The 12,035-nt window shown below is 43.2% G+C and overlaps 1 protein-coding gene across 2 annotated transcripts in view; it reads right to left on the bottom strand.

Annotated features, from left to right (window-relative positions):
• Positions 1 to 2,857: 2,857 nt before the first annotated feature.
• The window catches only part of LOC115169223 (protocadherin-1), a 345,303-nt gene continuing 336,125 nt past the window's right edge, over positions 2,858 to 12,035 (bottom strand). Inside the window, exon 5 of one of the 2 annotated variants that reach the window (XM_029724700.1) lies at positions 2,858 to 3,883. In XM_029724700.1, coding sequence (XP_029580560.1) covers positions 3,468 to 3,883 — 416 coding nt within the window. In that variant the 3' untranslated portion in view covers positions 2,858 to 3,467. The remainder of the gene's footprint in view (positions 3,884 to 12,035) is intronic. The other variant, XM_029724704.1, reaches the window with a different exon arrangement.

Genomic DNA, 12,035 nt, shown 5'->3' with positions numbered 1-12,035 from the left:
TATGTCAACTCAGAAGATGGAGCTCAGAAGGGCTTAGAGTCTATCCCTCCGGCGCTGGAGGTCCTGATCAGTCCATGGGTGGGCAAGGGAGGTTACCAGGGGACTAGAGGCCCTGTCAGAGAGAACCAGGGGACTAGAGGCCCTGTCAGGGAGAACCAGGGGACTAGAGGCCCTGTCAGGGAAAACCAGGGAACTAAAGGCCCTGTCAGGGAGAACCAGGGGACTAAAGACCCAGTCAGGGAGAACCAGGGGACTAGAGGCCCTGTCGGGGGGAACCAGGGGACTAGAGGCCCTGTCAGGGAGAAAAAATTGCTTGTTTGCTGTGAAGGAACACCACAGGGGAAACCAGTGACTTAATATCGGACCAGTGTTTGATCTATAAATTATCAAACAAGGACATGAAATCAACGTTGAGATATACTTTGAATGAACAGTTACTTGAGGTCCAAGATCCTTCTGTTACTGTGTATGGACCTTCCTGTGGAGTAGTCATTGGGAAGATTTGGTTGAACATTACTTTGTGTTCATTAGAATGAGTGATGATGAAAATTGTATTCATTAATTAATGTAATATATTGTACAATGTTGACATAGCCCAGTAGAACTGAAATACAGTTGATTTCAAACAGATTCAAAACAGATTCAATGCTGTCCACCGTTCCTTTCGTGCCTTATTTGTTCATGTAGCCTATCCCTTTATTATGTGGCTTTAAATAAAATACACACTTTTTCAAAGGTCACAGGGATTGATTGTCACCATGATAGACCTATGACTGAGATTTTTACATGATACATTATTTACAATGATTAACCATTTAGTCACATTTATATCATGGTATGCATTGAAGCACGCACAATCAAGTCAGCCATGGACTTGTAGAATGTGAACTGTAATTCAAAGCACAGTAGAAATGCATGAAAAAAAATGCAGTCTACGGTCAGATACAGGAACATAAGATACACATACTAGCCTGACCTTGTGACCTTAGCTTTTTGATGTCATGACCCTTAAATGACCACACCTGAATCATGTTTTGTATTCTAGCAAGCCATAACAACAACAATGTCTCTTTGAGTGTGTCCTGCGGTGGTGTTTATGTTGTGCGAGAGCTCCAGCTGTAGTGTTAGTAGTCTGGAGGTCTTTTTCACGCTCTCTTTTTTCTCCTCAATGCGTTTTCATTAGTCCAATCATGGCTGATGCTCATTGCCACAGGTGAAATCCCCATTACTGTCAGCAGTTATTATTATGAGACTCCAAATTAACTTCCAAACCGCCAGGACACCCTGCTCGGTTTTGAGATGTGGAAATGATCACTGCTAATGAACGATGCCTCCAGGTTCAATTAGAGCAATGCCTCTGCATGGGGGGGTTAGAGGGGTTAGCGCACTAGTGTATAGGAGAGCTGTGAATCCTTCCCAACTCTACAACTACTACCACCGTCACACCACAGGACCAGGACAGCCTTTACCTCACCCACAGCAGGTCTCTAACAGCCGTGCTACAGTGGGGAGCTGACTTGGAACAGCAGGTGATAAATACCATCAGTTTTCACAAAGATGACTACTAAATTGCCAAACTTAGAAACTAGAGATTGCAATATATGGGAGTTAGAGTTATGGAGTTCGTGCACCATGGAACGATACACCTTAACAAAAGCAAGCTGTTTCTTGTTGCTCTCCAACTGGATACCTGGTGTGAATTGATCCTTCGGTGAGACCTCAATCAAGGAGTTTGAGATTTGGGTGGCAAGGGATTGAAAATGCACAGCAGTAGACATTGACATCCACTTCAGCCAACACATTTAACACCAGCACCATTTTTTTTCTCAAGTGTTTTTCTTTTGTCCAAGATCATAGTAAAGATGAGGAATACAAAGTCACACATTTGTACTGTAGCTTCACATGTTCAGTGATGTGTCACAGGTTATAAATCCTGCCAGTGTTACACTTGGTATTGTCCACCGGTGCATCATGGATAACACAACCAACCAACAAAGGTTCCACATCACTGTGAGATCTTAACAACAATGACTCAAAAAGGTACAGCTCTTATTGAAGCTCTTTACAGCCAAAGGAAAAAAATTGAATAAAATGCTTAAAGTCTAACTCATGTCCATTGTATTTACAGCTCTGTACATTGATAAAGACCTCTTGGCTGTGAAAAATGTGTTGAGGACTTTAATGTCTTATGTTGAGCAAAGGTTGGCAAAATGATCAGTCAGCTGTGTCCTCTTGAGTAGGAGCAGGACTTGCCTGACGACTCAAACTGAATTCTTCCGCTGCTTTATAGTTCGCTACATACTTCAGTCTGAGACTGCCATCATTGAAGTTGTTTGTGGTGTCGACTAAAATGAGGGGTGGTGTACAAAACAAAGTAATCAGTGATTGGATCATCTCTAACCAATCAGAGTATCAAAGCCAATGACAAATTTTCAAACTGCCGCTTTACCCACGTGTTCTTGCTCTGTCCCAACCCATTGGTCTCTGGGACCAATCAGAATGGCTAGAATGTTTTTTTCCTCTTCTAGAAATCGTCAGATCATGACTCATTGCGGAGAAGAAACTAACATCCGTGGGTGTGGTGTAGCATTTTGCCGGAGCAAGGAGTTTGGGTAGTCAGGCAAGAGAAACACCGCTCTAATTCTAATTATAAACTGGGTTGTTCCAGCCCTGAATGCTGATTGGCTGACAGCTGTGGTATATGAGACCGTATACCATGGGTACATTTATTGTACTGCTCTAATTACTTTAGTAACCAGTTTATAATAGCAATAAGGCACCTCAGGGGTTTGTGGTATATGGCCAATATACCACGGCTAATGGTTGTATCCAGGCACTCTGCGGTGCGTCGTGCATAATAACAGCCCTTAGCCATGATATATTGGCCATATACTACAACCCCGTGTGCCTTATTGCTTATTAATTGGAGGTCCCAGAGTTGAGACCGACACTCACTTCTAAAAAAAGGAAACAAAACAGAAAAACCAAAAGAAAACCTAAAATAGATGACCTATCACTGTGTATTCATGTGTCTATTTTACAAGAACACTTTTCTACCCTCGTTGTTTTCAGTTCCAACGGAACTCCAACCGAAATCCATCGTCAAAAAAATAACTTGAACACGCAACCATAACTAAATAGTCTCCAATTAAGTTATCACAATGTTTAAATGATAGTGTAGTTTACATTCTCTCAGTAGCATTTGCACTCGCCAATTATCTTTTCCGTTTGGCTTTGACTGATTTGTACTCTTTATTTAATTAATAGGAGGTTTTGTGGATTCTAAAGCCTCATACGGTGGGAGGTGGTTATAAAAAGGAGGGTGGTGGTGGTGCTATGGCACTTCTCAGACGACATAGCAGCTAGGCACAGGGGCAGTGAGGGGGTAGGCTTGGGGGCATGGGGTCAGGATCTGTGGGCATAAGGGTAAGGGTGAAGGTGGTGGGGTGGTGGCCACATCATCGCCCTCACAGGTAAATCTCTCTCTTGGAGCCCTGGTTGGTGGGTGTGGTGGCAGAGTGGTACTCGGCTGCCTGGCTCAGGGGGATCTCCTCGCAGCCTTTGCCGGAGTCGCTGCCCCCGGAGAAGGCACTGCTGTAAGGGGGCAGGAAGCGGATGTTAGCCACCTTGGAGCCTCCGCTGCCACCTCCACCACTCCCACGCTCTTCTGCCATGGGCTTGGGGCTACCGTTAGCCATGAGGTGGTCCTGCCCCTCACTCTCCAGGTAAGGCACGAAGGTGGAAAGCTTGGGGGCGTTCTTGGTGGAGCTCTTACGATTGGGGGAGGGCTGTCCAGGCATCCAGCAGGCGTCGGAGTGGCCGAACTCGGTACACTCATGGGTGCAGTTCCCAGTCATGGCCACATCAGGCAGAGGCCTGAGATCTGCAGACAGAAAGGGTATCGGAGTTAGTATAAGACAGCAAATGAGGAGGACACACAATAAAGAGGATCAGTCTTGGACAGTAGAGTTAGATGAGCACATGTGATAGCAGAAAAAAACATTTATAATCAGTTTCATAAAGTGATCATCTTATTATGAAGGATAGCAATGAAAAGAAAGGACAGAACATATCATGTTTGTGAAACGGGACAACAGAGCCAACCGGTGTGGACTAATCCATCAACATACTGTGTTTAACCAATCCAGCATAGAACTATTCAAATAAAATCTAATAAAATAAAATTGCATTTGTCACATGCTTCATAGACTAACAGTGAAATACTTACTTATGGGCCCTTCCCAAAAATGCAGAGGGAAAGAAAATTGAGAAATAATAGAAAAGTAATAACACGTAATAATAAAAGTAATAATAAATACACAATGAGTAATGATAACTTGGCTATATACACGGGGTACCAGTACAGAGTTGATGTGCAGGGGTACGAGGCAGTTGAGTTAGATACAGTATGTACATATAGGTAAGGATAAAGTGTCAACAGGATAGCAGCAGCATTTGTGAAAAAAAGTGTTGGGGTAGCTATTTGGTTAACTATTTAATAGTCTATGACTTGGCTGGCTGGAGTCTGACAATTATTAGAGCCTTCCTCTGACCTCTGGTATAGAGGTCCTAGATGACAGGGAGCTCGTCCCCAGTGATGTACTAGGCCGTACGCACTACCTTTTGTAGCGGTTGATGTCAAGCAGCTGTCATACCAATCGGTGATGCAGCCAGTCAAGATGCTCTCAATGGTGCAGATGCAGAACTTTTTGAGGATCTGAGGGCCCATGCCAAGTCTTTTCAGCCTCCTGATGGGGGAGAGGTGTTGTTGTGTCCTCTTCATGACTGTGCTGGTGTGTGTGGACCATAATAGATCCTTTGTGATGTGAACACTGAGGAACGTGAAGCTCTCGACCTGCTCTACTACAGCCCCGTCGATGTAAATGGGGACGTGTTCGGCACTCCGTTTCCTGTAGTCCACGATCAGCTCATTTGTCTCACTGATGTTGAGGGAGAGGTTGTTGTCCTGGCACCACACTGCCAAGTCTCTGACCTTCCGATAGGCTGTCTCATTGTCGTCGGTGATCAGGCCTACCACCATCGTGTCGTCAGCAAACTTAATGATGGTGTTGGAGTCGTGCGGGGCCACGCAGTCGTGGGTGAACAGGGAGGTTCAGTAAGCAATTCTTTGTTTTAGTTTCACAAGACAACTCATCATACTTAAATAAGAAAACTCATAATACACTAGATAAGAATCTAATATTCAGAGTCACAGTGCAAAAACTGCCAAGAACATTGCCTAATTTGATGTTTAACAGAGATGCAACAATATGTTTAACAGAGATGCAACCACATACCAGATAGTGGGTGTTGAGTGTGAAACAAGATTAAGGATATTTTAAGAAAAACACGCTCAAGGTTGACTAAAAGGGAATTATGTCGCGCAGTCAATTAAGGTGGAGTCAACAACACCACTACTGCTTTTTCACATAGAACAAATGGCATAATGAATGTTAATATAACACACAGACACCGCCTCTGCTACGGCTGTGTCACATTTAAAAAATCACAGCTTAATGGAAAAAGGTCAGCATCCCCGAGCGGAAATATCAATGCGTATGCAGAAAGTAACCTTTCTTCTGTGCGTGACATTAGATTATTATTTGATACTGCGGGGCGAGATGGGAGGGGGGAACAGGCTGTTCAGTTCTCTGGGGGAAGCGATTATTTCCCAAACTGCCTCTGCTTCATGCATAATTGAAATTCATTGCCCCTGTATTAAAGGAGCTACAGTGGGCTTTTCCTTACTTTTTGGGGGGAGGAGGGTATATGCTTTCGCATCCTTAGCTAGGTTTGGAGAATGCTGAGTAGCGACTGTGTGCATTTCTCCAAAATCTCACACTATGGCGGATTTTTGGGCTTCATAATGCTTACCCATTCCTCATGCAAAGCAAGGCACTTGGGAAAATACTGTTTGTGTAGCTAGATATATGCCAGAAAATCAATGCAGTTTTGGTTGTTTTCAAAATTATTTTACTTCAGCGTCTCTTCAACAGGTGGCCTAGATGCTGATCTCGGGTCAGTTTTGCATTTTCCCCACTAATGGTTAAGGTTAGGATTGGGGAGGGGAATCTAATCCTAGACCTGTACCTAGGGGAAACATCACCTAATCCCAGAGTAGTATTAATTTCTACAGCCTGAGATATTTAAGGAATAGTACAAAAAAAAGAAGACCAATCAGATCATGCCCCTACGTTTGAGAAACGCTAATCAGACAATTTAGTGAAGGCCCAGAGGGTCATGTTGCTCATAATCAAAAGCAGGAATTAATTGGCTTTTGTTTGAGGTTGTACTAATTGGCCGGCGTGGTGGGAGGAAATGGTTGGGCGGGGTGAGAAAGGGTAGTAAGGGTCCCTGGTATACTTAGGGAAGCTAAGATCATTGAAGGCTTCTCTAATAAGACCTTCCACTATTAAACATGGAGGTCGTCAGTCCTAATTTAAAACTCACTTCATGAAAGATAATATGAGCTTCGGCGTCAAGTAACCAGCAGTGTTGTCAGTGAACATTGTGTTGAAATCATCCGTTTTGGAGGAGTAATTGAACCCCTGTTTTAGAAACTTCCTCTAAGATTACTCCATACCTTCTTAGTGCACACACACACGCACACACTGAGACACACACACACACACACACACACACACACACACACACACACACACACACACACACACACACACACACACACACACACACACACACACACACACACACTCTTCTGTGTCGATAAGGCCCAGCTGGCATGTTATCAAGGGAACTCCATATTCAACTGTCTTTAATAGAGAAGATTGTTCCTGCTGAACCTTCATCTAAGAGCCTTATCTTCATTTCCAGAGTTCCAGTTAACCCCCGGGACCCTCTCAAGCCATCTACGAGGGCCCCAAGAGAAGTCTCCTCCTCTCAGCGCTCCATACACACTCGTCTGCCTCGGTCCCACTTCTCTGTCCAAACTAATTAGATTCCAAAGTCCCTGCTCTGGAAGATGTCGGCGTAATAAAATGGAAATAATTTCCAGATGAGTATCTGACATTTTACGCTGTCGACCAGAGTAAAGAAAGGAGACATATTGGGCTCCCCCTCTTTCTGTGAGATATGCTAACAAGGAAATTCCTATCCTCAACTCCATTCTGCTCACCTTGGTTCGATCCAATGTACATAGAGAAACTATGCCTTTTTCTTTACAAAATTGTAATATGTTTAATTACCTTGAAGTCCAAATGTGTCCTTTACGGTTTAAAGAGGGAACAAGGGAGCCAGCAACTTTGTTCAATAAAAGTCTATGTTTAGGGCCCATCCCTATTCATATGATAGCACACATATATACCAGCATGCATGCACTCACATATAACCATGCAAGCACATACACACAACTACATGGCGCCGACAGACATGGAAGCTCTGTTTTTAGCTCCTAAGCAACTTTGCAGTATTTTGTTTTTGTGTGTGTTATTTCTTACATTATTAGTCCAGAACATTGTTTGTGTTATTGCATACAGCCAACATTTGGGGGATATCAGAGCGGCAGTTACTCACCAGCATTACTACCAGAAATGAAACTTTCCCGAATTGGATCCTTTGTTTGTACCCCCCAGGGCAATTGAAATGACCCCAGAGGCTGTTCCAAGATGCTGCCAGCGGAGAAGAGGTATTCGGAGTGGACTTCTAGTTTGACTCAGGAGGTGTGCACAACATCCACTGCTTCAGAGTATATTTCTCGCTAATGTTCAGTCCCTGGACAATAAAGTAGATGAGCTCAGGGCAAGGATCTCCTGTTTCACTGAATTATGTCTCTCTGCGGATATACTGTCCCTGTCCATACAGCTAGCTGGGTTCTCAGTGCATCGCGCAGACAGGAATAAAGAACTCTCTGGGAAGAAGAAAGGCGGGGGTGTAGGTTTCATGATTAACTACTCATGGTGTGATTGTGATAACATACAGGAACTCAAGTCCTTTTGTTCACCCAACCTAGAATACCTCACAATCAAATGCTGACCGTATTACCTCCCAAGAGGAGAATTCTCTTTGGTTACAGTCACAGCCGTGTATATTCCCCCTTAAGCCGATACCACGACTGCCCTCAAGGAACTACACTGGAAATCAATATCCTGAGACCGCATGTATTGTAGCTGGGGATTGTAACAAAGCAAATTTGAGGAAAATGCTTCCGAAGTTCTATCAACATATTGCCTGTAGTACTCGCGCTTAAAAAACTCTCAAACATTGTTACTCTCCTTTCCAGAATGGCTACAAGGCCCTCCTCGGCCCTCCCTTTGGCAAATCAGATCACGACTCCATTCTGCTCCTCCCTTCCTATAGGCAGAAACTCAAAACAGGAAGTACCTGTGCTAAGGTCTATTCAACACTGGTCTGACCAATCGGAATCCATGCTTCAAGGTGGTTTTGATCACGCGGACTGGGATATGTTCTGGGTTGCCTCTGAGAATAACATTGACGTATACATGGACATGGTGACTAACTTCAACCCGTCCAATAGGTCATTACAGACCAACTAACTTGCCACAGTCTTCTCTCCATTTCATTCCACTGTATCATATCTTCCCTCTCTTCCTTCTTCCCTTTCCCGGTTCCCTACCCATGCCACTGTTTCCACTCTGACCCCGTCTGCTTCTATGAAAACCTTGCTGAGTCTAATTAAACTTTGGGCAGATTAGAACTTTGCCTTGTCAGTCTTTATTCATGCTTAAACTTTTTGGGAAATTAAATTAGCTGGCTATTAATTAATCGACACGCTGCTTGGAAAGTGGATAGTGGAGAGAGAGAAGGGAAAATAGACGGGAAGGGGGTGAAAGTAGACAAGGAAAGAGAGGAGATGAGGAAAAGATGGCGGCCTGAGGAAAGGAGGAAATAACTTTTAGCAAGGAAAAAGAGAGAACAGAATAGGTTTGCAAATAACCTCTAAAAGTCTAAGCCGGTTTTAAGATGGTCATACTATGGATCATTTAGTATTTGATTTCGAATTTTAGGGACCCCTTTAGGTATCCCACAAAAATAAAAATAAACATTTGATAAAATATTGAATCTGGCCTTTACTACTATAACCCATAGAAACATTGAATAACGCATTCAGAAATGGCAAAAAAGACAATAAAAAAATAAATCATAAGGAATAAGGTTTTGAAGTGTCTGTCCTATGTCTAGGAGATATAAGAAAGCTCAGGAAATATATAAATATATATATATTTTTACACATATTTAAACCCTTATATTTTTGATTTCAAAACTACCTCGTAGAGAAAAACAGAGAACAACATCGTGTTCGTGAAAGACTCCCCTTTCTGTAGCGTGGTCAGACAAGTTGGCACATCAGCGTTACCGACTTCAGATGAATCCTGTGACACTTGTATGGGTTGTAAAGCAAAACGGAGAACACCATTCTGTTCGTGAGTGTCATAATAGTTTAACACCATAATAGCAACACCTTTGTAGCTTGGTCACTTTCCACCACAGATGCGAATGTGGTGGATTGAGAGGCAGCCCACACAAACATTTTTTTATCTCTAGCTTAAACTGACAGATTTTGCTGGGGATGTTTTTATTATGTTACTTAAATTGATGCACGGGTGGACAGACTCTTAAGGAACTAGGAACAAGGTATACTTTTAATTTTAAATAAATACAGGAGCCACTATTACCTGGCCTTGTCACTGTATCTAACATGTAACATTCTATAGCCAAAATGGCCGACAACACCTTACATCCTTCAAATCCCATTCTGGCGATATGCTCTGTCCACATATTACAATCACACAATCGAGGGTTTGGCAAATGAAAACCCCAACCGCTGGCACGCAAATCTAACAGTCATTTATTTCATGACACCTTTTCTTGAGGTAGGAACAAAACAACACATTACAAAATAATATAAAAATGTTTTTGCTGCACCTGCTGCCTTTGCTTGATAGAATTTTGGGTGCTCTATATACTCCTAGGCGCTTGTTTTCCGTTCTGCGTTGTGCCGGCTGTGACATCAATTTATTGACTGACGTTTAAAATTAGTCCCAGTCGCCCTGATCCAAATCCATTTCCTACTAAGTCCTTGGTGTCTAACCAATGAAGGGGGAACGAGTCAATATGAGCATGTAGCCTTGGCGAAATAACAGAAATGTAATCGCTTGCGGCAATCTATGAGGTTATCTTGGCTTGTCTCAAGTCCCTGAGTGATGAAAGAAGAAAAACTAGTGAAAATGTTCAGTTTGACGAGCCCTCTGACGATTACAATTGGCTTCCAATGCTTGGGTGGTTAAGCCACAAAACACGTTTTTCAAAGGCTGTGAAAGAGGATTTTTACAATATGTTGATCTGTTGCTAATAGACTAGCACGTATTCCTTCATAAAGAGGAACATTATACTGTATGGAAACAACAGTCTTTTTGGATATACCATGCTCACTCTTTGGGCATGTGGGGTGCATATATAGAAAATTACAGGTAAAGGGGGGATACCTAGTCAGTTGTCCAACTGAAATTATTCAACTGAAATGTGCCTGCATTTAACCCAACTCCTTTGAATCAGAGAGATGCAGGGGGCTGCCATAATCAACGTCTACGTCTTCGGCGCCCGGGAAACAGTGACTGCCTTGCTCAGGGGCAGAACGACACATTTTTACCTTTTCAGCTTTGGGATTCAATCCAGCAACCTTCCGGTTATTGGCCCAAAGCTCTAACCACTAGGCCACCCTATCATTATTGCATTTGTGTGTGTGTGCGTGCACACATGTGTGTGTGCGCGCACGTGTGTGTGTATGCGCAAGTGTGTGTGCACGTGTGTGTGTGCACGTGTGTGTGTGCGTGTGTGTGGGTGTGTGTGTGTGTGTGTGTGCGTGCGTGCATCTCCTACTCCATCAAAAATTGCTTGCTTACATCAATGTATTGACTGAAATGCTTGATATCTGTCAAAGCATTAGAATCCACTTCCCCCCCAATCAATGCCATGGTGCTAGGAGTCAATGTGAATGACTACAATCCACAACATGACAAACTAATACACTACCAATTTCCTTTGCTTATGGATTAGTTTGGTGAGAAGGTTGACATTTATAGGAATGAGTATTTTCCTGGAGGCAGCACTGAGCAATTTCCAGTGTCAAAGTCAAAATTGGCTATATATTATGAAAATGTAGGGGGGGTAGGTTTTAATTTAAGGTTAGGGTTAGGCAAAAAGTTAGCAGTGTGGTTAAGGTTAGAGTTAAGGTTAGGTTTAAAATCAGATTGTATGACTTTGTGGCTGTGCCAGCTCGTGACTACCTGCAGAGCTGCCTTCAGTACGTGTCATCCTAATAAATGCCAACCTGTATGTGGCAAGAGCCTTCACATTAAATATTTCAGTTATTTAACTTCCTCTTAATGTATTTCATAGAGAGCACCGTTTATGTATTTTGGAGCAAAAGTACCAACCAAATCCTCATAGTCTTTCAACCCTGGAATTTAATCAGTGTTGAATGCGCCTTTGATGGAATCACAGCCTGGGTAGAAATTCAAGAACTGAAATATTTCATGTGAAGGCTTTTGCCAAACGCAGGTCTTTTTTTCTCTTCTTTGTTTTTTTAACCGTCTTCATTCTATAAATAATTGAGTTGAATATTTTTCTGGTAATCAGGGGCTGCAGAGTCTGCTTAATTGATCACCTTTCCTAGGTCTTTGATTGCTCTGGTTTCCCAAGTCTACATCGGTCACTGGTTAAGTGAGAGCACAAACACCAGCAGACACCAGCAGACAATACAGGCACCAGCAAACACCAGCAGACATCAGACACTGCAGACACCAGCAGACACTTCAGACACCAGAAGACAGCAGCAGACACTTCAGACACCAGAAGACAGCAGCAGACACTGTAGACACCGGAAGACAGCAGCAGACACCTCAGACACCAGAAGACAGCAGCAGACACTTCAGACAACAGCAGACACCAGCAAACACTGCACACGCTGGAGACACCAGCAGACACCAGCAGACACCAGCAGACACTTTAGACACCAGCAGACACTTCAGACACCAGCAGACAACAGCAGACACCAG

The sequence above is a fragment of the Salmo trutta genome, chromosome 3 (genome assembly GCF_901001165.1).
Source record: "Salmo trutta chromosome 3, fSalTru1.1, whole genome shotgun sequence".
Taxonomy (NCBI): domain Eukaryota; kingdom Metazoa; phylum Chordata; class Actinopteri; order Salmoniformes; family Salmonidae; genus Salmo; species Salmo trutta.
The sequence above is the reverse complement of the archived record's forward strand: the minus strand, read 5'-3'. Positions and strand labels throughout refer to the sequence as shown.